Source organism: Pollicipes pollicipes, unplaced genomic scaffold (genome assembly GCF_011947565.3).
Source record: "Pollicipes pollicipes isolate AB1234 unplaced genomic scaffold, Ppol_2.1 Scaffold_3087;HRSCAF=3621_pilon_pilon_pilon, whole genome shotgun sequence".
Lineage (NCBI taxonomy): Eukaryota > Metazoa > Arthropoda > Thecostraca > Pollicipedomorpha > Pollicipedidae > Pollicipes > Pollicipes pollicipes.
This window is the reverse complement of record NW_023596225.1, coordinates 40,204,576-40,231,089: the sequence shown is the minus strand read 5'-3', so window position 1 is coordinate 40,231,089 and position 26,514 is coordinate 40,204,576. Positions and strand designations below refer to the sequence as shown.

The 26,514-nt window shown below is 54.0% G+C and overlaps 1 protein-coding gene across 1 annotated transcript; it reads left to right on the top strand.

Moving 5' to 3' along the window:
* Positions 1 to 6,538: 6,538 nt before the first annotated feature.
* Positions 6,539 to 24,679, top strand: LOC119090153 (uncharacterized). Its single transcript, XM_037212945.1, has 5 exons — positions 6,539 to 6,546; positions 7,164 to 7,312; positions 13,756 to 13,861; positions 17,259 to 17,505; positions 24,659 to 24,679. The coding sequence occupies exons 1-5, from the start codon at positions 6,539 to 6,541 to the stop codon at positions 24,677 to 24,679; spliced, it is 531 nt and encodes a 176-aa protein (XP_037068840.1).
* The last annotated feature ends 1,835 nt before the right edge of the window (positions 24,680 to 26,514 follow it).

Below are 26,514 nucleotides of genomic sequence, written 5' to 3'. Positions count from 1 at the left end.
GTGATCAGCTTTGCTCTTTTGCAGGTCACTATGGTTTTGAACTTAGTGGCACCTGCATTGCGGCTTTGGCAGGTCTTGGTTTCCCCCTTAAAGGGAATGTTCCACATTTGAAGATATTGAGTTAGGCATCAGATATGATGGGAAATGCTTCCTTGTAACTATTGGTAAGCTTTCAAAGTTCAAAAACGACGCTAAGTAGCAAAATTTCAAAGTTTATAAAAATGGGCCCCATTACGTCATTGTTTGATGGCGTCATGAAATGGGTTTGTGACGACAGCAAAACCTGGCAGCATCTGGCAGCCAGACCTAAAGAATACCTGGAAACACACGAAAGCTGACGCGAACCGGCCATTCTCGTCGCGGGGGCTGTGTCGTGGGGCGGAGTGATGGGTGGGTTATTTGTGGATTTTTGTATTGGTGCTGGCCGTAAGAAAAGCTTTTGTGGACTGTTAACTTGCGCAACGCAGCGATCGCCAGCTTTTATGGCAGATTATTAATACCAAAGCACGACATGCTGTGCTGCTGCTGTTGCTACTTTGCTGTGGATGATTTTGTCAATACATTATCGTCGACTCATCGTTGCGCGCAGTGTTGTAGTCCTGACATTGGTATCATGTGATGTGTACAGTAGTCACCGTCCTTATTGTTTGTAACTGGAAATGAGGTGTCACGTGAAAATTAATAAATTTGTAACGTTGCCATGCATTGATTGTCAAAGCTTTGCTATTGCTATGGTAAGATCCACCGGACACCGGACCACCAGTCACAACACCGACTTCACCGTGACCTCCCTTCGAAACAAAGTCCCAACGGGGGTTCATGGTAATGCGGCTCAAGAGGTTCTTTTTTATAAAACACAATTTGTTGTTCAAGATTTTAAAGTTGTCGTACCATATGTGTGAAATAATTAGATAATATAATATATATATATATATATATATATATATATATCTCTCTCTCTCTCTCTCTCTATCTCTCTCTATCTCTCTCTCTCTCTCTCTCTCTCTCTCTCTCTCTCTCTCTCTCTCTCTCTCTCTCTCTCTCTCTCTCTCTCTCTCTCTCTCTCTCTCTCTCTCTCTCTCTCTCTCTCTCTCTCTCTCTCTCTCTCTTTCTCTCTCTCTCTCTCTCTCTAAAATTACTGTAATGTTACCCTAATTTCATAATGACTTGCTAACCCATAAACCCGTGCAAGGTCCCGTGCTCCGGCACACAAGGCGCCAACCGAGCTGTCTGTAAGAGGCACGTTAGTAGAAAAAGAAAAAGAAAACGCCAGCAGGAGAAAAAAGACAGATTTGCCGTCGCGTCTTCTTTTTTATAACGTCGGGAGAGTGCCCATTTTGTTGGGTGCCGTACTTTTTTGCAGACAGTGGTGTTCTTTTTTATAACATTGACCTGTGCCTAGGAATAAGGAAAAATGATCCGTTCACGACGAGTGTCGCACAACCCTAAATTGCTCACGCTTGTGTTCGCGACACACACTCAGCAGTAAAATCTTACTGACAGCCAATCATCTTGCGCGGACTGTACCACATGTGCAGCATCGTCGCCTTTGCGAATGTATCAGCGGCCGTGCTCTTTTGACCATAAACAAAAAACAGTCTGTAATATCACGGGGATTCAATGACTTTTCTATGGCGTCATTAATCACAAGGCGATTTTGAAGTTGGCTGTAAATAAGCCTTTTCGTTCTTTGCGGGCGTGTAACTCAGGAACCATAGCGTTTTGGGTCTTAAAAAGGGCATATCCGTGAACTGCATCAAAATGCCCTCAAGATGGGTATTTCAGTTCAAAACACCATACAAATGTGGAACATTCCCTTTAACGTGACTTGTTCGGTTGTTGATGTATCCGGACAGGCTAATGTGACAATTGCCTTCACCTATTTGACTTGAGATGACAGGTCGTAAATCAGGCATCGTTCTCCCCTATTGCCTATCCAATAGATGCTTACAAAGGCCACTAAACGTAGTCTTTTGAATTGTTGCAGCATGCATGGTCCTTGAGATAACTGGAGGGGCATACAGAGTGCAAATTTGACTCGCTTGACCTGAATGACCTGTCAAATATCACATTCAGCGTCATTCCGGTAATTGACCTGTTGAAGGCCACATTCAGCATTATTCAGGCCAATCGATTTGATACGGCTGGGCGAAAGACTTCCGATGCAGTCTTGCGCGGCTCTGCCCTTCTCAATTTTGTTAATGTTAGCAGGGGCTTGTGAACCCTCTCCCCTCTTGTTGGATGGAGGTGAAAACCTCCCGTTGTGGGAGGGCTAAGCTTTTGCCGCAAAATTCGGCCGTTGGCCCGGAATCTCGCGATCCGATCGCACAGTCAGGACTCACGCAACAGACACTGCTTAGCCGCGGTCTAGATTCCAGAAATCCATCCGGCCAAAAGGCTAATACTAATTTTGTAATGGAACTCAAGATTTTCAATGACACGGAGCCAACCGTCTCGACCTGTAGATGGGTCATTTTGCATCAAATTCACGAGCAGATTTGTTCCCCTTCACATATATTACGGATGGCACTACATAGCTTCCTTCCCGCCCTATTTCGCGTTATGAATTACGGGCCAGCACTGCCTCGGGGCTCGGACTTACGTACACCTCCCTCTCGCCGTGCCGAACCATAAAATGCAGTGTTATGGGCTATACATCGAACGGTCGTGGAGAAAGTAACTCCCACGCGGCTGAGTGTCCCCGTTACCGCTTGCGATTGCGCTCAATCCATCCTTTCCTTCACGGACAGGGAGGCCCCGTCAACATGGGTGGAGCCTAGCTGCCTCTCTCACCACGTGGTGAACACCGGCACGCCACGCGCTGAACGCCAGTGGGCGTGGTGCAACCACAGCGCTTCAAAGCCGCTTGGCTTTATCGAAGCCGCTCGGCTTTATCGAAGCCTCTCGGCTTCATCGTGTTTGCTGCGAGCCGGCCGAGCCATACACGCCGAGCTCTGGGTGGCGGGTCACAGGTGGGCTTAACGGTCGGTGGCAGTATGGTGCTGGAGTCAAAGGAACGGGGAAGACGCTGAATGTATCCCGCCATGTGCATCAGGAGCGAAATGTGACCCTTTATACTGGCGGCTGAGCTCCCTTTGCTCCCCGAACGCGCCCGGACAGGGGATTCTGCAGGATTGAATAGCTTGATGCTGCCCACCATGCATGATGGGATTATGCGCTTCATTATATCCCAACATTGTCTGTGTTCCCCTGGCATTGTTTGTTGCATCGACTCGATTTGCGCCCATCGCCCCTTGGCGTGACGCAAGGGATTGCCTAATCGGTGCCATCCTCGGCGTTGAAGTCTTCCCTGCGGGCGTAGACTGCACCGTTTTGTACAGCGTCATGCGGCGCAGTTCTCCATGCCTTTGCTGGCAGCTGGCAGCCACCCCGCCTGCCGCCTCTGTACGGAGACGCTCAGCACCCCGCCCGCCGCCTCTGTACGGAGACGCGCAGCACCCCGCCCGCCGCCTCTGTACGGAGACGCGCAGCACCCCGCCCGCCGCCTCTGTACGGACGCGGCAGCACCCCGCCCGCCGCCTCTGTACGGAGACGCGCAGCACCCCGCCTCCGCCTGCCGCCTCTGTACGGAGGCACTCAGCACCCCGCCCGCCGCCTGCCGCCCCTGTACGGAGACACTCAGCACCCCGTCAGCGACCTCCGCACGGAGGCACTCAGCACCCCGCCCGCCGCCTGCCAACCCTGTACGGAAACACTCAGCACCCCGCCAGCGACCTCTGTACGGAGACACTCAGCACCCAATCAGCGACCTCTGCACGGAAACATTCAGCACCCCATCAGCGACCTCTGTACGGAGACACTCAGCAGACCGTCAGCGACCTCTGTACGAAGACACTCAGCACCCCATCAGCGATCTCTGCACGGAGACGCTCAGCACCCCGTCAGCGACCTCTGTACGGAGGCACTCAGCACCCCGCCCACCGCCTCTGTACGGAGACACTCAGCACCTGCCATCTGAAGCATCACGACGGAGCATAGGGGATGTCGTTTCCTGGTGCTTATGCAGGGATTCCTGCGATGAGTGTCGTTCCAATGATCTGTAAGCCTCGATTCAAGGAAAAAATGATTACAAAATGGTTTGTTATTCGGCACCATGGCCCTGGCATCAAAGGCAAATTGGCGCCTATAATGACACCGAGTGGACGTTCAGGCTGTATTATACCAACACTAATTCACGCACTACCATAATTAGGGCAGCATTGATGTTTGCTTGATTTAATCGTCTTTTTCTGTACCTGCGGAGTTAAATGCTTGACATGCATAACAGCTCTCTGATATATTGACATATCGATGGACTAGAAATCCTCTGACCATGGGAAACTTCAACTGCAAACGAACAGGAACAATTTTACAAATGTTTTCGTTTGTGCGTTTTTGTCGTTTTCAGTATAATCCATCATGGAAAACGAAATAGTGCATTTGTTTCCTTTTTCCCTGGTTAAGGGCTAATGTGAGGGTAAACTGTAGGTTAATGAAATATACTGCCAGTCAAATATCATCGTCACTAAATACGTTTGCATGCCTGTACGTTATCGTCATCGTCACTAAATACGTCTGCATGTTACTTCTTGTTTATGCATGTTACCATTCTGTAAGCCATTCATTTGCATGGCGATCGAACCAGGGGCGCCAGTGATTGTGCATTGCATCATTATCAACTTTTAGACGATTAGTTGCAACGTCGTGGGCTCACTTATCACACTTCTAATGGTCGGCATACACCAGCCTATCTGCCCATAGGAATCCAATCCTGAGAACGAGATGACATTCTGGATAGGAGGACTACCTCTTCAAGACCAAGCGAGACTAGAGGCCTTTGGCGGTATTTCCCTTATCTTGCAGCCGCCCACACCACACCCTGCACATAAACCAATTTACGCCACGACTTCGCGCCTGGCGCACACTAAAAGTACCGTTACTGTGCAGAAGGCTGCAAGCTTTCTGGTTCTGTCCCGTAGCCAGAAGTACAAAGGATGGCAGACTGTGCACGGCTGCGTTTATGACGCATTGGCCTTTGTCAGACGAACATCTGTTTTAGCATCAGGGGCGCCTGGAGCAGCCGCCCTGCTGTCTCGGAAACCAAACAGGCTAAAATCAAGAGGAAATTGACATGGGATAGTCCGCGCGTACCAGCGCCAGATGAGTGTCACTGCACATGAGCGCAAGCGATCTCTCATGCTTTAAATCGCGTCAAGCAAGCAAAATTAATGAAAGAAGGCCTCCTTCTGTCCTCGGAGGTAGGCTTGCTGGCAGCAGACAAAGTGACCCTGCGCAACTCGTGACACTCTGAATCCTGCAGATACAATAACTGATCATCGAGTGTGCACTGTGACCTGTCCAGTTAGATTAGACGGCTCAAGCCACGGCTCCATCCCATCGCAGACCACCACCGGATCCGGCTAGGTACGATCTCGGACCCTCAGGACTCAGCATGCGGCGGCTGTGAAACGGAATCTTAACTACTGAGACAGTTGAAAAGCCATTCTCGTAAACAAATGTAATTTGATGCACTTGGCCCGATTTGACCTTGATGTCTAGCCATGATAACATTTATGTAAACGCGTTATCATCTACTTCAAAAATACCAGGCAGATAAATGCAGGAAGTCTTTTAGAGCATACATTGTATAACAAGCGTGCATTATTGCACATCTGAACGCAGATTACAGGCACCTGCTTGGACTAGACGTCAAGAACTCGTCGCTTATGAAAGGATCAAGCGTGAAGCTTTTACATGATGTGAATGCCTAAATCTTTTCAGAATGTCAAGGAATGATGAGGATCTACCCGCTCCTAATTTCAGTGTCGTACGTTCCATGGTTGTAAAGCTATTCCTGGAAAGGTCTCTCATGGGCCTTTTCAGCCCGCCTCCACCGGCGAAGGTTAAACGATCTCCGGTCCTCTTTCATGTCTGCGACTTAATTAGAGACAAAATGGCTACAATGGTTACGCCTACCACCGTGTAACCTGACTGCCGCAAGAGTAAAACCGTTCCCGCCCGGCGAAGGCTGATTTGATCGAAAAACGCCAATGGCGATAACGTGGCGGAATATTGCAAACACAGTATGTAGGTTCTTACGCCTTGCGTGATGACAGTCAGATCCAACCTGCAGTGGTGGTGTGGGTTGTGGAGCCTACAGTGGGAGAGCTAAACTTACATGTTCCGCGACCGACGGGTGCCCGAGCGTAATTTCAACCGACTAACAAGCTACCGTTCCAAAACTAAAGCTTGAATGATTTCGGCCAGGCTTCGAAATGTCCCGTATGTCAGCACGCAAAAGTTCCTTCCCTGTGGATTTTTAAACGGATGATTGTAGAGTTTCTAACTTGGTCCACCTCTTGAGAGAACGTGAGTACCAAACAATTCCGACGCACTAGCTTAATGACACATTAGTCGAGCAGACGTCAACAAATGACAAAAGAACCAGTCACACGATAGCAAAAGACATCCGATTCTTCGAACGTGGAGAACTTATTGCACAATTGTACCACATCCATCCTGCACCTCCGTGTCGTAAATGCTTCAGTACGTTGCTATCACTTATCTTCATTTGTGGCTTAACCACTGTCCAGCCAACTCACCGTCTGTTCGAGTATAATCACCGACGTCCCATTCCAGTGTGAGCTCTGGCCGTCTTTTGCAGTGCGACAGCTGACCGTCTTTGTCACGTGACCATCGCCATTGTGCCGTTATGTGGCCAATAGCCGTGGCGCGGTGCAAACACCGCCTGTCTGTCGCAGTGTAAACACCGACTGACTGTTGCCACGTGGCGCTGGCGGTCTCCGACGGTGTGGCCTCTCGCCGTCTGTTGCGGGGTAACAGCTGATCTTCTGCTCATCTGTGACAGCTGGCCTTCTGTCGCAGCGTAACCGCCGGCCGTTGTTACCGCGCAACCACAAGCCCTCGGTTGCAGTGTGACACCCAACGTGTTGCCATGTGGCCGTTCGTTGACCGCTGACACGTGTGTTGCGTGTGCTGTGACCGAAGTGTTGGCGGGCGTGGTTGCAGTGTGACCGCTGACCGTGTGTTGCGCTGGCCGTGTGTTGCAGTGTGACCGCTGACCGTGTGTCGCCGTGTTTTGGACGCGGTGTGTTGGCGTGTTTGCAGTGTGACCGTGTGACCGTGTGTTGCAAGCGTTGCAGGTCGGCGGACGGCAACTGCACCATCACGGCGCAGTGTCGACCTCAGGGGACGGCCGACTGCGTGGACGGCAAGTGCACCTGCCGGGCCAAACACTACAGACACGAGTACTCGGATGGCGATGCCCGCTGCCTCCCAGAGCCCGGGCACAGTAAGTGGTCCGGTCCGGGCTACTGTGGTCAGGCCTGGTCCGTTTTGTTCTGGTCTGCTGTGGCGATGCCTGCTGCCTCCCAAAGCCCGGGCACAGTAAGTGGCCCGGTCCGGTCCGCTTTGGTCTGGCCTGGTCCGTTTTGGTCTGGTCTGCTGCGGCCTGGTACGGGCGGGCGCACGCGCGAGTTTGGGAGTGCGCCCACCAGCGCCTGATGGGACCCTCGGGACGCCACTTCCTATCTATTGACGGGCCCAACGCCTCGAGCCTGGTGGAGAACAGCGTCGGTGCTGCGCCCGTCGGGGGCCTTCCATCTTCGCCCGGGGATAGGCACTGACAGCGTCCTCCGAATGGGTAGATGTTTTTGCATGCAGTTTGCAGGCAGTTGAAAATGTTTCGAAAAATGTAGCTTAGATATTCACTTTCCTTGAGGTTTTGAAAGCATTTAAGTGGTTCGAGCGATTTTTTGAAGTGAAGGAGCCCTGCAAAAGCAAGAACGCCTACAAGTTGCATAGAATGCTGCGTCATTTTCCGGCTTAAATAAGGTATAGCATGCAGCACGGCAACAGCACAAACGCACACAAGCTCGTCAACGGTCCCCATAAGCGTTCATGCGGCCATGCCATCAACGGGCCGCGACCTCATCGCGCCGCCGCGCCGTCAGCACGAGGAAACTCAAGATATGGCGCAGGTTAGACGTGGAGTACTGGAACGCCAGCCACTTGGCTTTTTACTTACGGGAACATCCGCATCTCGAACAAAATTTCAAATTTCGTCTTCGACTACCAATGGAGTACCTGATGAGTATAGCTTCCTTGCGTATGGAAATTCAGCGCTTCAAATGCTGCTTTAGCTTTTCATTATTTGGTGGTATCTGCTGCAAAACACTGCTACCTAAACTGCTCTTATTTGCTAGGGGTAGAGCTGTTTTCAGCTCTGATCAATCACAAAGTTTGCATACTGCTTCAGACTTGTTTTAACGTACTCTTAAACATATGGGGAAAATCATATGACCGCAACCTTCCAGCCTTATGGACCTCAGTGAAGTTGATGTGCGAACTGAGCATGGGAGTCGTGGTTTGACAGACGCTTCTCTCTGTCACAGTGAGGGCGTTCCACAGTCATTTGTGCTGGTGGCAGAAGTCTCATCCCATTCAACGCAGCCATTGGGCTGAGCAGACACACCCATATAAACCGATGACAGCAAACGCCCATCACATTTTACTGCTGCGTACACGAACGCGATTGCGTCGCGATGGGCGAGCCATTCCAGGCCGTGCTGAACTCATCAGTGCTTAATGTCACAGACAAGATGGCGGCTAGTTCGGCACCAGTTAACCGCCCAGTGCGATGTGGCATTGGCGAAGAGAAACGCCTAAGTTGCCAGGAGTTGATGTTGAAAGGTGATTTAGTCAAGCAAAACAGCCTCGGCAGCCGATGCCAATATGTGTCATCTGCCTTTCATACACATCTAGCAGACGGAGGTGCACAGATGCAGCATCCGCGCGCCGATCCGTAAATCAGTTGGCCTTATTCCTTGCCGAATAACCAGGAGAAAGGAGAGGTAGCTAATTTGGTGGATGGTAGAACTTAGATTTAATGACGTTATGACCTTGTTCCTGTTTTTTACGAGAAGTAAGGCTAACTATATCGTCTTATTTATATGCACGATGTTTCTTGTAAATGCACTAACAATTTGCACGGATGGGCTGTTCAGAAAACGATTGGCTCCAGTCCCGTCATGCTTGGCAATGCTAATCGAGGAAATGCATGCATTCTATGGTTTTCCAAACGTTATCATTTTCACGAAAATATTTTCGTGGTGCTGATCACAATAAACACGATTGCACGTCTGTGCAGTTTTCATGCCGCAATCTTTTTGGTTTTAGCCACAGGACCTTGTCATTCGGGAGGTATTTCGGGCATAGTCATAATGGGCGTTGCCCGGTCGATCACAGGAAAGCCCATGGGCTGAACCGTCTGAAGATCTCCCTGTGAGCGGCAGCGGCACGTTCATGCATACCGTGCACCTGGCTTACTGTCTTCATTTGTTCTGGTTGCTAAAAGCGTGATCACAATCCTTGAAAAGCACTCTAAACGGGTGGAGCGTTTGGACCTATGGTTCGCACACGGATGCGCGTGACTGTCCGCAGTTGCCCGCATCGACCGACACGCGTGCCCGCGTAGCGGTCCGCTTTTTCTGCATCGCCATGGCGGCAGCATTTTCGTTCCAGACATTCCATTCCAGGTGGTACAATCAACTGAGGTCTGGCTGGGGCAGGTGCAATGCCGTTTAAGTTGACATTACTGTCGGGTCGCTGGAGTATCGCTGTCATTTGTCGTTCTCAGCCGTCGTTGTCACCTAGATGTGGGGTTCAGTGGAGCCTACGCTCCATTACACCGACGAAATGGAGAGCGCAGTGCTCCAGCTCACGATCATGCCAAGCAAACAAGAGTTTTAGAAAAGTTCGAGGCAAATAAGACGGTCTGCTGGCTGGAAGTGGAGACGCACGAGGCTGCTCGGAACATATATTTACAGAGCAAGAGCACTGACCAGGGCGCCACGAAGTGGGCGCATGAGGAATCAGCACATCAGCTGTACGTAAACATGCACCGCAACATCAAGTACTTGCATTATACAACTGGCCAGAAGTGATGCACCAACGCGCTGCACTCCGGCCCAGGGGAAGGCGCCTCTTCTGACGTCCGTGACGTCTTGCAAAAGCTCTTGGCGGCCTGCCAAACTTTATCGGTATGAACATTGGAGACTGCCTGCCGGCCATGGGTACACTGCGGGCAATGTTACCCGGTGCCATTGCAACACAAACTGCAGTACGTTGTCTTTCTCGGAAGCTCAGTTGGTTAGAGCGTCTGCCTTCCGATTCATACACCCGTGGCGGGGCGGGTTCGAGTCGCTTTAGGTGCTCGCTATTTGTCCTTGACAGGCATGGCCTGCTGCCGGTGGTAGCGACCGCGATAAAGGCCAGGTGACGTCAGAGGAAAGGATGAACCGTGCCGGACATTACACAACGTTAGACTTTCGTCACCACATTTTGCCAGACCCGGAACTTCACGATCAGATAGCAGGGGCTAGGGCTCACACAACAAGCACTGCTTAGCACTGCTTAGCGTGAGCTCTGATCCCAGGAATCCACTTATTCAAAAGGTTTGGACCAAATCTGTAAACACACCCTAGAGTTCCTTTGTCAAAGACACTGGGTAGGAACGCCCATGTATTTCCCAAGCACAGGCCTACTGAGAAACGACCACACGCCGGAGCCTGCTCAAGGGCCGGGATCCGGTCTGTCTGGCCGCAGGTCCCGCGGGGCACTGCTGGCCGTGTCGCATCATCTATCACGCCACATAGCGCGGACGAGCCGCGGCACCAAACGGCACTCCGCCGCGCCAGCGAGCAGCGTCGCAAGCCACGCCACGCGGCTAATCGACCGGAAAGACAACACGACAACCACTTAAGCCCGGGCTCTTCCTGAAGCATGCGACTGGGGCGGCGGCTGGTCACCTCTAGCCGAGTCGAAAGATGGCGTACGCGATCCGATGCCGGCGGCACATCAGCACGTGATGGCGTGACGTCACACGGACGAGGAGTGTGCCCCAGGCGCGTGGAGATGAGGCTGGGATGAGCTCGCCGGCCCGAGAGTCACGCCGCTGCCCTCCCCGACGCGGCCGACCGACGACCCGCCCACCACCGGCCTACTCGTTAGCGCCAACTGCGCTTTTGCTCCGAATAAACAGCATCATAAATTCATGCCGCGGCCTCGTGAATCGTTAGCGTAATCGCCCGGTAAAGCCGAGTCCGCACGGGCGGCCCGGCCGCGGCCGCCTGTGACACGACGGCTTTGTGCTGAGAGAAGTGACGGGACGTGACAGGTTGAAGGCGGGTCGGCGGCGGACTCAGCGCGTCCGGGAAGTTGGACGCGGAAGTTCCACGGCGCTTTGTGCGGCTCCGTCGCAAAATGGAATGAGATGTGAACTTGTGTGGTCGGACCCACAAGCTCTCCTCGTATTCTTTCCAAGTGCTTTCCGAGACTTCTTCACGGTGAATAAGCTTGACACGGGGAGAGCTATCAGCTGGTCGCGTTTGAAACAATCGATCTTCAAACATCCCTTTCAGTCGAGCACATGACGCCTGAAAACCCGGCAAAATCTCAAGTTTGACCCCGACCCAATACCTGACCCAACCGCACCCCCGCCCCGCGGACGTCCGCACCCCGCCCCGCACCGGCTGTCCTGGACCTCGCCTCACCTCCGCGCCACGGGACGCCGCGTCCCGACGCTGCAACTTTTAGCGCCGCGGACCGGCGACCAACGGCGCGACGCTGTCAACTTTACACACTTGGGCGGCGACCTTTGGCGGGTAATTTGCGCCGCGGTCCCGCTGGGAGGCCGCTCATCGGATGAGAGGCTGGTCGAGGCGCGGCGCCGGTCGGCTGCCGGTCATTTGGGCGGCCGCGATCGGCGCTCGGCTGTGACGAGCGGCCGGCGCCGGCCGTCGGCGGAGCTGGCGACACCTGGCGACACCTGCCGACGTCGTTTGCGCGGCGGAAGCGCGCGGCAGCGGCGCTGCCAGTGCGCCTCGATACAGTGCTTGGTGTTTTCTGGTCAATGAAAGCGCGTGGTGTTCTGTGATGCTTCCAAATGATGAACGCTGGATGCCCACCTTAAGCAGCGCAGTGCAATAGTCCGTTTGGACAGTGCTTTCCGGTCATGCAGTGATGAAAAGAGAAGGGTGCACTATTTGCATTAATTATGAACGGCATTGCGTGACTTGGAATTTTAACATGGCTTATCCAGATGTCTTAGACCACATCTTTTAAATATTCTGATTATTCCATGCCCCAGGCGAACGCTACCAGACATTTGCAACCATCTGATACTCATACATGTATTTATATGTATATATGCAAATTTATATAAGTCTCTTCTGGAATTGGTGACACGCGTGCCTTTTCCGATTACCTTGAACAGACCAGAGCAAATCGAGCGTAGCTTTCAAAGACTGGCCTTGTTAATATTGTCTACGAGACAAACCATATTAGGATATGCAATACCGTGGTAACCTAAGGTTGACACAATGCTAATATAACAGACTGAGCGGTTAAGATAACCGCATAGCAAGCTTGGAAGCTTATTTGTGCACGTATCCAGTAGCCTGTATCTAAGCTACACGTAAACTTTAACACGACCATTCACGTCCTATTTTTACTTTCATTTTCATTTTAAATAAAATGCTAATTTGATTAAAATATCTCAATTTCGTTCTTTTACACAACGGCTATCAAAACGGTGCACTAGATGCCTGTGGCCCTGCTCCGGCTTGTTCGGAATTTGCAGCAATGCGACTGCTCCCCCAACCTCGATGCGGCCCACCACTCTCGTTTGAAGCACGCGACATAAATAACTCATTCGTCCATCACGCCAGCGTTTTGACACCGATGCAGATGGCATCTTGTGATAAAAAATACATGGGTTCCCAAAACAGGACGCTGCGTACTGCCCCCAGCAATTACCACTCTAGCCAAAGTTTTTCGCCTGCCTTTCTGCTTATTGGGGATTATTTACAGCAGTTGAGTCATTAAGCCATGGCAAACTGCCCAAGCACATCCAGACAAAGTAATAGAAAAAAACGTTATTGCAAGAACAAAGCCAGTGGTTAACGTGTCCATGTACGTGTCCTTGACACCTTTCGTAAAGAAGCGTGACCGAGTTTTGCAGGGTGGCTGTGGGATTAGATCCGCCGCTTGGCTTGTCGCAGGTCGCTCGCTGCCGGGATGACCCCCCCCCCCCTCCCTCCCCCCCTCCCCCCCCCCCACTCGACTAAATCGATTTCAACGCACACTTTTTTGAGAGACTTCAGTGTACAGCACAATGCCGTGGCACGGTGTCCTCTGTTTCAGTATATCTTTTCTGGCAGTTTGCCAATGAGTGGTCAATGACCAGTCACAACATCGCGGTTTTCGGACGCGTTAGCTCACGTCTGCCACACGCCGGTTGGCAGCGCGCGACGCTCTAGCCAGCCGAGCCTCGGGGGCACCAGACAGTCGGACGCGATGTTGCGCCTAGCCTGGTTGTTGGCCTCCACTTCAGTATGGATCGCATAGAGTGTCGATGGTGAACGTACCAGATGCAGTGCACATCAAAGTGAAAAGTCTTGTAGCTCTGCTTCAGGCAAAAGAGTGAACATAAAGGGACTGAAATAAACATTGCGCAATGTTTGACAATTTTCATTTCATTGGAAAAGTTTTGTTTGTGTTGATCACGCGGTCGTTTTATGGTCCCAAAGTGTCGAAATCTGGTAACGGGAAGCACGGTGCACTTGGCTGAATGAATCAAGTGTTTCACGGGATAGCGAGACTTGTCTTCAACGCTATTCTGCCACGCCATGTGAATGTGTTGCACTGAAAAGACCCTAAACGTCTCCGTTTCAGCCAGTGATGCCCAGAAGACCCCCGTTGATCCAGTAATGATTGGAATTCTGGTGTCCCTGGTGCTGATGTTCCTCATCATCTGTATCGTGCTTCAGCTCTTCAGCAAGTAAGCCGGCTGGTGATCCTCTGACGTGTGATGGTGCTCTCGCTGTGTGCCGCTCCAACAGCCCTAACGCTGGGTATGCTGGAGGGTAACATGAGAAATGGCGTCGATGGTTTGGCTCATGTGTCAATGCAATTTGGTGCAGTTTGTTCCGTTTTGATGGATTGTGACACCCCCTCACCCCATCCTCTCGGTCCATATCTCTATAATTGAAAGAGGAATGGCATCGTGCATTTTTACCTTTAATTCGCCTAACTACATTATCATTCTGTATTAATCAGCTGATATGATGAACTTACTTAAGTCGTTTAAGCTACGCCTCGGTTGGTTTTAATCAGTTCATATAATTAACTTATTTAAGTCGCATAACTTGGGTCTTGGCTTGTATTAATCAGTTGATATGTGAACTTACTTAATTGCTTATTTTGCAGTTGGCTGTGGCGCTGCGCTGAATACCACTCAGTAATAAGCCAATTAAGTACAAACTTTCACAGCACAAGTGGCTCAGTGCGCTCTTCTGTGTATGATTCCAGTCTGTTGGGAATGGCTTGGCCCGCGTTTTTGAAAGCACGTGTCAGTCCTTAAATGGTCGTGATTGTGTTGTCATTGGAAGGCCTTGCTGCAGCATTCGTTGAATCGTTTTTCCAGCAAAAATTGTTTGCATTCATTCATGCGCTAGCAACTTAGCATAGGTACGAGCGATTCCAACATAACGTAGTAAAAGTGTCATCATTACTATGCGTTTATAAGGCAACATTCGTAATTGTTTCCACTAATTGTTGTAACCATGCTGTACAGTCAAAACACAGGGGACATCACTGAAAACTGAAAGCTGATTTTTAGAAGTGTTTGGCTGGTGGCAAATACTAAGAAAATGTCCTGGCACCGCATCATTGCCTTTAATGGCCTCAAAGAGCTCGGGAAATTTGACCGTAAGTCGGGGACCGCCCGTACCTCGTGAGTCGCCATGATCCCCGGAACTAACTCTATACCGCCGCGGCGGCGCTGAATGCCACTTACTGACTCCCCCCCCCCCCTCCCCGGGTCACCCAGTCAGCCGGGTCACGAGCGGCCCTGATGTCCCGCCACCGCCCCCTCGTGCTCATCATCGCGTGTCCCGGGTCACCACCCCGCCCCCGGTCCCCATGACGGCCAGCCGGGTCGGCCCGAGTCCCCCCCCCCTCCCGGTCAACGGCGGCGGACGTCCGGGCGGCGGCGAGCGGTCAGCCGCGGCGCGGGTGACCTCCGGGCCCGCGGGTCGTTTCCCACCGTGCCGGCGGCGCGGCAGGCACGGGGTCGATCCGACGGCTGGGGCCCTCGAAGCGTGATCAGAGACAGTGACGGCGGTCAATCAGGGGCGGCGGTCGGAGGTCAGGCAGGCCTCGTCCCATGTCGACGTCGTCCACGGTGGCGTGCGGGCCCGAGTGCTTTGGCCGCGCCGGCCACACGCCGCTATCGCTGCGGCTATTGCGGCTAGGAGCGTTTCATGTCAATTATTCAAATTCATGGCAGAGCTATCTTGCAACCATTAATTTGAATTGTGCATTGCGTAAAGCGCATACCATGGCGTAGCGAGTCTGAGAATGTAACGCCTCAGTAAACAGCGTTGTCGGAGAGGGGAAGGAAGGGAGAGAAAGATGCAAAAAAAGACGGAGGGAGAGAAAGAGGGATGAAGAGAAAGAGAGTGACAGAGAAAGTGGAAAAAAGGGAGAGAGAGAGAGAGAGAGAGAGAGAGAGAGAGAGAGAGAGAGAGAGAGAGAGAGAGAGAGAGAGAGAGAGAGAGAGAGAGAGAGAGAGAGAGAGAGAGAGAGAGAGAGAGAGAGAGAGAGAGAGAGAGAGAGAGAGAGAGAGAGAGAGAGAGAGAGAGAGAGAGAGAGAGAGAGAGAGAGAGAGAGAGAGAGAGAGAGAGAGAGAGAGAGAGAGAGAGAGAGAGAGAGAGAGAGAGAGAGAGAGAGAGAGAGAGAGAGAGAGAGAGAGAGAGAGAGAGATAGAGAGAGAGAGAGAGATAGGAGAGAGAGAGAGAGAAGAGAGAGAGAGAGAGAGAGAGAGAGAGAGAGAGATAGAGAGAGAAGAGAGAGAGAGAGAGAGAGAGAGAGAGAGAGAGAGAGAGGAGAGAAGAGAGAGAGAGAGAAGAGAGAGGAGAGGAGAGAGAGAGAGAGAGAGAGAGAGAGAGAGAGAGAGAGAGAGAGAGAGAGAGAGAGAGAGAGAGAAGAGAGAGAGAGAGAGAGAGAGAGAGAGAGAGAGAGAGAGAGAGAGAGAGAGAGAGAGAGAGAGAGAGAGAGAGAGAGAGAGAGAGAGAGGAGAGAGAGAGAGAGAGAGAGAGAGAGAGAGAGAGAGAGAGAGAGAGAGACTGGGAAAGTTTCCGTCATGGGCGCTGGAAAACTACTATAAGATACACCAGCAAAATCAGCTTTACATTCGGAAACACATCAAGTGTATCGCACTCCAAGGCGAAGTGTCATTTCCTCAAAATAGGTTGCATGCAATCTTTGTTGCATATGACAGCGCGACCGATCCACAGCTTCTGGTTTATTTATTTCTAATTTCACCTATCGCCATGCACACCGTGCTGATGGATTGGGAGGGTGAGGTATGTCACGGCCGATATGTTTCTTGCCGAGCCGCCCTTGACGGCGACCTGCCGTGTAATGGCCCCAGCGTAGATTGGTGTATCGCTGCCGGGTCGCTAGACCGCCCCGGTTGCCATCGCCGTGTAAATTGAAAGGCAGCTCACCTTCGAGGCTGATCACCTCCCCTGCAATTGCGTCGGGCGTCTTGTTTGGCCTTCGGTCTGCTGTGGTCGTTCTCGGCATTATCTACTGCCTTAACCGCTCCGCCCGGCTGGCCTGCTCGCGAGTTAACAAAGGATCTTCGTTGTTCTTGCTCGTTCTTCATCGCACAAGGCCCAGGTTGCGTGGTCGTGACCCCGAGTGCCGCGACGTCGAGTGTCCCGACCCCGAGTGATCCGACTCCGAGTGATCCGACTCCGAGTGATCCGGCCCCGAGTGTCACGACCCCGAGTGTCACGGCCCCGAGTGACCCGACCCCGAGTGACCCGACCCCGAGTGATCCGACCCCGAGTGCCGCAGCCTCGAGTGACCTGACCCGAGTGCCCCGACCTCGAGTGACCCGACGACGAGTGACCGATCCCGAGTACCCCGACCACCACTGCCCGAACCCCGTGTGCCCAGACCTTGAATGTCCCGACCCCGAGTGACCCGACCCTAAGTGCCCCGACCCCAAGTGCCCCGACCCCAAGTGACCCGACCCCAAGTGACTCGACCTTGAGTGACTCGACCTCGAGTGCACTCACCTCGATTGACCCGACCCCGAGTGACCCGACTCCGGGTGGTCCGACTGAATCTGACCTGACCGCAGCTCATCCGATTTCCCGTTGCAGGGCGCGCTTCCGGCAGAACCGCACCATCCTGAATTCGGCCAACCCGCGGCTCATGAACACCTCGTTCCTGAAGGGCCAGCAGGGCAAGAAGTCGGCGACGGGGTCGCGCGGCGCCGGCGGCTCGCGCGGCTCGCGCGGCTCCATCGACATGGCCCACCCGCAGGAGGGCGACGGCCGCGTCTCGCCCGACTCCGGTACGATCGGCGGCCCGCCGCCCGCCCAGCCGCCGGAACGCCACGCCGACCCAGTTAGTGAGCCGCTCGCACCGATGCTGCCCCGGCGGTGCCCGCACCCGCGCCTGCACCCGGCACTACCTGCACCCGCACCTGCGGCCGCGGCAGCCGACGGGGCCTGGCGCCTGCAGCTGTGTTCTGGCATCCGTGTATGCAGCTGCACCTGCACAATACGTGTTCATGCAGCCGCATCTGTGGGGTATCTGTTTTTGCTGCCGCACCCAGCCAGCTTCTTCATTCCTGCAGGATCAGGATCTAAAAGCATTGAGCCCGGATACTCCTTGCCTTAGCCGCCATAACATAAACACGGATAGTGAATAGCCGAGGCTAGCCAATCGGCAAAATGAAAGCCAGTCGCCAACGTTAAGGTCGGCTGTCGAGATCTGTTTGATTGATCAACTACCCACCTCAATAGGAGGCACCAAATCACCCATGAAGCGTCAAGTTTTTTAGCTTTTCTTTCCAGCTGCCCTTGGATCTAGCGACAGGCAGTAGAACAATCAGTAGAAAATTTGCTCTACTGAAAAATCAGTAGAACATGTTAGAACGCTCTCGAACGTGACATACTTAAAGACAGGATCTGGTAGGTTATTGTCTTAACGCGAAGTCTCAGTCTGCCAGTTAATAGAGACAGAATGCTTTGGCCTCTCTACGCTTATGCTGCTATTTCGTTGTGAGATGTGCAGCACAGCACAACAAATATTGCCACCATTTTGTGCCACATTTGCCATCAAAGCCGCCTCCGGATCAGTCCGTACAAGTGACGCGCAGAGGAAAGATTCGGAATAAGAAACGGAACTGCAAGCCTGCAGAAGCCCGTTGCGATCAATCATTGGCCGTGACAAGCTCAGAAGTGAAGATTTCAGCTAAAACATCACAAAACTCATCGTGACCTGACCAGGCCTGACCTTGTAAAAATATGGTTCGTGTCATGTTTGGGCGACAAAAGTCTACTCATGGGCTGACGAAGCTGTCAAATTGAGCAGCGAAAAAAGCCAGACGCGTGCATTTTTGCTTTTCATGTAAACACGTACGAGGACTTTATTTCGGAAGATCTACGGAAGCCAAGGCTTCATCTAACCTAAAAAGTCATCCAGCCGGGTATATCAATATAATGAACATAAAATGAAAGCTGGATAACTTTTCTACACGATGCTGTACCTATACATTATTACAATGCGTGGTCACGTACTCACAAGCAAAGTTCTGTTCGATGGAAAATTTTCGGTACAAAAAAGCTTTGAGTTCGATGCGCACCTACTTGTTTTTCGCCGATTTTGATGTCAATGGATTAAGGAGCGAAATAACGAAAAAAATATTCTAGCCAGATCAAGGGCGTGCCTCTATAGTCCAACTTGATGCAAAATAGGCCCCCGTAATGAATAGACCTTTCAGCAAATGCTTTCAAGCTTTAACACGTGGGTCCGGGCCGAAGCCAGCGGTCCCAAACCTTGAGCGGAATGCAAGCCAACAGCTTCGAGGGTGAAAAATGCGAAGCCTGAGCCGACCATAAGTTTGAAATCATGAGGCGGGAGCTGAAGTCGAATATAGCGTAGGCACAACCTTGATGTGTGAAGCTAAAACCATTTTCGCGTCTACTAAGCCTCTATGAAAACAAAAGGTATCATCATGGTTGTTACGAAGGAACTCAGACGAGGTGTTAGCAATGTGGGTGGAAAAGTTGTTCGAGCTGTCGTCCTCGTCCTGTATACTAGAATACACGGACCGCTTTGGATAGTTTGTCCCCGGCCGTCTTCAGGTGTCAGTTGATGCTGAGCATGGCGGGCTGGTGTTTGGCTTTCAGCATGTATGTGTCACAGCCTCGAAAAGTCGTTTGGTAAGAAAGCTGGAATGACAAGACAGACACGCAAGTTTTGCTTGAAGTGGAGTCGCAACTGCAGTGAAAGTTCATATGGCCAAGCCTTACACAGCAGTTCAAGATCGCACGAGGCAAGGCAGCGAGGCGCAGACAGAGCTCGCGTTTTAGGCCTGCCACAGTTCAGACGTTGTTCGAAGCCGAAGGCTACAGTCATGTGTTAAAAATGACAGGAAAGAAGCCAGTCGTGACAAATGGCACAAGTGGAAGCCACACCCGAAGTCATGAAGGGCAATGCGGTGCGGCGCACGTGAAGCTGAGACTAGCTTTGTTCCCATGGCTGACCCTATACAGCATAATCGAACACCACTTGACGATGTAAAGCGCAGATGAATGCCGACCGTAACGTGACGCGCGCGCTTAGCGCGAAACCTGCGACTGCCGCCACTTTGGACCGAGCCACTTCAACATCGCCCGGTCGTCAGGGAAAGCTGGACACATTTTAAGGTGGGAAGGAAACCTCCTTCTGGTAAAACAAAAGGTGGGAAACCCCTCACAACGCAGTTGCGACAAATGCCACATAGTGTGAGATTGGTGACAAATCTGGGACGAGCCAAATGTTGATTACAGCGTTTTTCCGCTACGATTGTTGCACATCTCAACAAAAAGAAGGGCTCCATCCAGTCGTAAAATGCATATAAAATAAAATACAAGCGCTGCACGGGCCGAGGCCGGAACGAGGCGAGGCACCTCTACGCATTAAGAGATCTTTTAATGGCACAGGAAGGCTTTTTGCGATTGGGAGGGGGCTTTGCTGTATTAATAAGTCCCCTGCGTTAGTCGGGAAATTCCTATTCTGGATTTTTAATTGCATGTATTTATTTTCATAAATATTGATGCACGTACAAAATGTATAGGGGAGCACGCGCGCACGGTACCCATACCCTCGAGCGTGACGCTGCTCAGGAGACCCCTGTGGGGCGCTGCCCCAGCAATGGTCTGATTCCCATCAAACAAGGTCACGACAGAGCAACCAGTTTCGAGCTGCGTCCATACTCATGGAAACTAACCCGCGTCGCGTACCGGACCAGTGTCGATGCTGATTGACTACCACTAGTAGTGCATGCCATTTACTGATTATTTCCAGCTTGTTTACATCGGAGTGATCCCATTACGTTAATTAGGGCCCACACTCCATTATTTCCGCTCCAGGATGATTTGGCGAACGATTTCCGCACATTCGCCGGCTTACTTATCTCGGTTGTGTCGATTCCATTGTGCGGAAAACGTAAACAATGAACCACGAAGCAGGAAGATTATTCTGCATTGTTTTCGTAGTTTCTTGCGGAGATATTGATCTCACACGTCTTGTCTACGCAATTGCCAAAACATCTTTGAACTCAATATTCTGTCATGTTCCCGCCGCCCGTGCCCGGTCTGACTGGAGACCACTGGAGACCACCACTGTGCGTTCCCCACTCACCCGCACCGGGTCGGGGAGCACACCCCTCCCCGTCGCTGACTCTCCATACGTGCCTTCTTCCCCGACCTGCTTCCTTCCCCGCCGCTAGGCCCTCCGTACGTGCCTCCTTCCCCGCCGCTGGCTCCTCCGGAGGCGCCTCCTCGCCGCCGGCGCTCCGCGCCCCTCCTCCGCCGGCGGTGCCTCCTCGCCGCCGGCGCTCCGCGCGCCTCCTCCGCCGGCGGCGCGCTCGGCCGAGCCCCTGGGACCGATCCTTCGGCAGACCGTCAATCGCGGTCCCAGCGGAGGGCCGCGCGCGCTGCTCCACCCCTATCGCTCCACCCGCGGGAGCGGAGGGCATGCTGCGGGGCTGGCGGACGACCCAGCACCGACCCGTTCACTTCGCCGGGGTCGCGGGGTCGGCGCCCGCGGGCGTGGGAAGATCGTGGGTTCCCACGTATTTACAGCGCGGGTCGCTCACGTTCGGTGTGAACAGGAGGCACGACATGCAGACGGGCAATCACGTGGAATGAATAATCCACTTGAAAAACATCATCATTTCCCCGCCATTCTACATTTATGAGGCATTCGGAATTGGTCGATTGCTTAACAGTGACACGCCACATGCGACAGTCGATACTGTCGCGTGAGAACACATCGCAGTGACACTCGGTAACGCTGCACGTGCCCGTCGGCGGGTTAACCATCTGGCGGTGCCGTCAGCGCAGTACGTATTATTGCTTAAATGCGACCAGCTAACGGAATCGAGTCGGGCAGCGCACAGCGGTACACCAGTCCATGCGCAGGGTCATAGTATGTCTCCGCGCAGACCATGCTACGGAGCTGGACGGCTAGGAGGCAGGTGACCAGCGAGCAGCGATGCATTTATTCGGCGACGAAGGCAAACACGGGGTGTTTTTTTTTTGCTGTCCCTTTAGAGTGACAGAGCCAGGACAAAAGCTAGTGATGCCGACTGTCGGGTATTTTCCCACGGGCTGCCATGATTGGTCCAATCAATCCAGAGCAGCTCTCCTCGCGTTTGCTTTATTAAACGGGAACCAAACTCGGTGCCACATATAACATGCCGGAATACACGAGGGCGATGGGAGCTCATCGTTTGTCGTCAGGACTGTCACAATGTCTCGCAAACATCGCTCTGAAAGCGTTGTTTTTATCGTGATGGACCATTGTCATTCCACGGTTGTATATTGGTTTCATGGGGCCAAATTATAAAGAACTGCAAACTTAAAATGACGGATATGTGCATGCGGCACAACAAAAACGTCTTCGAGGAGAAACAAAAAATAAGGCAGTATCATAATTGTCCGTGCCAAACCACGCGTTTTGTCCCGGTTTATCCAATTTCCGTTCGTTTCAGATTATTTACTAAATGAAATCCCTGCCAAACCATATTTACGTGAAGCGAACCAATGTGACCAAAAACATCAACTGTCGAAAATACACGCGCACCATTCTCGCTGTGTTACCCGTTATTTGTACAAGTGGTCCGCAAGTTAGCAGGAATCAGATTCGACCCCGACGAGGTCGAGTCGCATCTCACACCGCCAACATCTCCCGCTGACCTGCGCGCGAGCTAAGTGGCCCTGAACGGCCTGAAGCGCTGTGGCGGCCCTCCGCGCGCTGCGATGCACGCCGCATCACGGCCGCACACAGTGCGGCAACAAACAGCCTTCATCAGCGCTCACGACATGGCCGTAGCTCACGGAGGCCCGCACGCCCGGCCCGCGGCACTGGGGGTCCCAGCTCGTCACACAAATGCACGCTGCACGTGAGCAGTAGACAGCTGTGGCGACTGCGGAGCATAATGGCAAACATGACGCAACTCCTCTTGACAGCTGAGCACGTGACGTCACTGGGTCTCGTCGGCGCTCTCAGACGTTTTTATCGCGGTCTTGAAACAGTCAGCAGCGAAGCCGTGTTGCGGCTGGTTCGGACTCCGGCCCCTTCAGAGCACAAGACATATCGCCTCAGTGAAGGTGACCGGCGTGCGCGCCGAGCAGAGTCCACCGGACGCCAGACAGCGCCCGGCCGTGTCAGCAGACGGGTCGCCCGCGCGGTGCCGGCGCGCTTGACCGGCCACTTGGCGTGCGGGCCACGGGCCGGCCACCTCTCGGCTGGCCGGCCCGGACCGTCTGCCGGGCTACGGACACTGAGGGTGGCCAGCCCGGATCGTCTGCCGGGCTACGGACACTGAGGCTGGTCAGCCCGGACTGTCTGCCGGGCTACGGACACTGAGGCTGGTCAGCCGGACTGTCTGCCGGGCTACGGACACTGAGGCTGGCCAGCCCGGACTGTCTCCCGGGCTACGGACACTGAGGCTGGCCAGCCCGGACCGTCTCCCGGGCTACGGACACTGAGGCTGGCCGGCCCGGACTGTCTCCCGGGCTACGGACACTGAGGCTGGCCAGCCCGGACTGTGTCCCGGGCTACGGACACTGAGGCTGGCCAGCCCGGACCGTCTATCGAGCTATGGACGCTGAGGCTGGTCAGCCCGGACCGTCTCCCGAGCTACGGACACTGCGGGTGGCCGGCTCGGACCGTCTCCCGGGCTACGGACACTGAGGGTGGCCGGCTCGGACCGTCTCTCGGGCTAAGGACACTGAGGTTGGCCAGCCCGGACTATTTCCCAGGCTACGGACACTGAGGCCGCTCGACGCTTGCTGTCGCCGGGCGCCGTCGCCCGCACTGCGCAGGCGCGGACGGGCGGCGGTATCAGCACTGACCACTCCCATGAGACGCATGTGCTGTGACGGGTGTCGTGATGTTGCAGTTGTGTGCAGATTGCTTGACGTTCGGGAGCTTTCCGTGAGACCCAGGCGACAGTGATCGGGGTCTCGTGGTCGCTCTCCAGCTTTAACTCAGAGGGCATACCGACATTGTAAACTGAAGACCGACGTTGACATTAAAGACTGTCAAAACTGACGTTGCTTAATGTCAGAAGGGAGCGATGAATCGGAGCTTTGTTTCGTTGAGAATCCTTGGATTTGTCGCAAGCCATATAACACATGTAGTTGAGTTTAAGGTTTAAGTGCGAATCATGAGTGAGAAGTGAGGCGCTTTGAACCTGCTTACGGGATAGTGTGAAATCTAAGTGATCGCTCGTTGCCAAAAATTGCGTTATTACGACTGTAGATCCTTCTTACACGCTGGGTTCTCCCTGTTTATTTTATCCAAAAATGCGTGGCACATGAATATCACTTCGCGGACCTATTGGCGCCTGTACCTAGGTTTTCGTATGCTAACGACTAGTTCCATGGTTCTGCAAAATGTTTATACTGCAGCGAAAAACGATATCTTGCCGTCAATTGAGACTACATACATATGCTGGTATCGCTCCCGACCACTTCTGTTGCCAGGCCCTTAACAGACCTACCCTCTCAACACAACCCACTGTAAGCTCAGCGTCATTGCTGCGGGATACATTTACAGTTGGCGGCTCTTCACCCGGTGCCGGTATGAACCGACGCGATGCAACTATTCTCCATCAGTGCTTACTCATAGCTAAGATCCTTGCGTTCGAGCTTTGAAAGATCCTTTACCCTCTTTTCTGTGGGCGACGGACGTGAACGTGGTTACTCGACACACCTCAGTATACGGTTGGGCGCACGTCCCGTCTGTTGACGTGACTGTTTGGTGTTGTGTCGTGGCAGGTGTGAGCTCCATGACTACCGTCCGCCACCTGCTTTATTGAGCAGGCAAGCCAGCTGTGATGGGTCACCCTTTGTGCCCCGTAACACGTTTGTTGGCTCGACAGGCGAGCTCTCTAACCACCCCGTTGGGACCAGTCCGTGCGATCCAGACCGTGCCACCGTGCCGCAGGGACTTCCGTGGCCTGAGCCGCGACCTCGAGCTGAATCTGGCCCTCCCTCAGACAGACGGCAAGGAGCCCTAGCCGACGGCCGCGGCGGCGAGGCCACGCTGCTGGCGGTGGAGGTGGCCGAGCAGGACCGCTAGCCAGCCGGAGCACGACGACCGCGCCGAGCGAGCCCGCCCCGGAGCCGCCGCCGCGTGACCTGACCTCGGCAAAGAGGAGGCGACGGCCGGCAGCGACACCGCCGCGCCGCGACGGGGAGGAGCCAGCTGCTCCGCTCGGGGAAGGTCCCCAGCAAAGGACTTCTACCGGCTCGTTGGGCCGTGTGCAGCTCCAACGGAGAGCTTGTGTTTGCGCTGTGCGCGACTGCCAGCGATCGCGAGTCGCTGGTCGTGCTCGCCCGCGTCTCCGTGACGCAGCGCGTGGCCGCGTTACAGACGGACGGACGGCGGCGTGTGGCACTCGCTGCGGCGCCGTGCCTACTTACTCCTTTATCCGTGCATTGTCGCGTGCGCCGCGCTCAGCAGGTCGTCTTTACGAGCACGCGGCGGTCGACGGGGGACGTTGACCCGCGCCGGGTAGCCTGAGGCGGTGTGTCATGGCGCTGCGCCGCCGCCGGCGGACTCGCCGCCGCGTGAAGCGGGCCGCGAGGCAGGCGTGCTGCCGCCCCCGGTGACCCCGCCTGACCTCGTCTGACCTCGCCCGCGTGCGCGTGACGGGCGCCTCGGCGGCCGGCGGCCGGCCTGCGAGGCCGGGCGGGGGCGGGGTCGCCCGCCGCCCCCGCCGCCGCCCCTCCGTATGCCCCCGAGCTAAGGGGAAGAGCTCTGGGGCATACCCGCACCGCCTCTGCCGCCGCCGGCCGCCGGTCGCCGACCCGGACCAGCGGCGGCGGGCGGACGACCCGCCCGGGCGGCGGACTCGCTCCAAGCTTGCTCTCTGACCCGCCTGACAATCCCGTGTGCATAGTCTGACCCGGCTCTGTGAACATTCGATAGCCGTTCACCGCACTCGATAGCGACGTTCCACACCGATTTCTGTAAACTTTTGCCGATAAAATGCGAAGTCCTCGGCAGTCTTTGGTGGCAGCGGCGGGCGCGACCGCTCCGTTCCCGGCGCTGCTCTCCCACTCACTCCCGCCGCCGTCGGGATTGCACACGCCCCTCACAGAGCGGGCCATTTAGCGGGGCGCCTCCAGGCAAAGAAAAGTTCGATATTGACACCCATATCAGGGCATCAGTAGCACTCTACCAAAATTAGTCGAGGCACTTGGGCTTCTACACGTGATTACTTCTTGTGTGATGGACAGCAAATGTAATCACAGTCCTCGCCTCCCCGTCTTTTTGTGCCCTGGCCGCGGCCGTGTACCGCGCCATTAGCTAATTGTAGTGGGAGCCTGCTCGCCGGTGTAATAAAGCGCAGTTTAGGGCGCGGCTCGGGGCAACAAACACACCAGTGACACACCTGGGAAGCAGCCGGCGCCCACCGCGGTCTCCATGGTCCACCGACTTCGATTTCCGACGCGGATTCGGCCCGATGCTGGGCAGGAGGATCGGTGGCGACGGAGGGGGCGTTGGCACAGTACTGGCGGGCGTCGGTGAGTAGCTCGGATGGGGCGCTGTGGCGGGGCCGGCACAGCACACAGCACAGCCGCAGGGCACAGCACCGGCGGCGTCGGTGAGTAGCTCGGATTGGGGCGCTGTGGCGGGGCCGGCACAGCACACAGCACAGCCGCAGGGCACAGCACTGTGGCCCGATCGGCATCACGCCTGCGACGCTCTCACTCATGCACAATGCAATAATGCAATTCCAAAACTCATGTGTAATGCATACATCTCATGTGCAATGCATGCATCTACGTGTTACGGTGGCAAGGACGCCAGCGGTGGCTAGTACCAGATGTCGCAGAGAATCTGACC

Bases quoted from the DNA above. Each gene is read 5' to 3' on its own strand.
- LOC119090153 (XM_037212945.1), top strand. The intron at 7,313-13,755 runs GTAAGTGGTCCG...TCTCCGTTTCAG, and splicing joins CCTCCCAGAGCCCGGGCACA to CCAGTGATGCCCAGAAGACC. The intron at 17,506-24,658 runs GTTAGTGAGCCG...GCCCTCCCTCAG, and splicing joins CGGAACGCCACGCCGACCCA to ACAGACGGCAAGGAGCCCTA.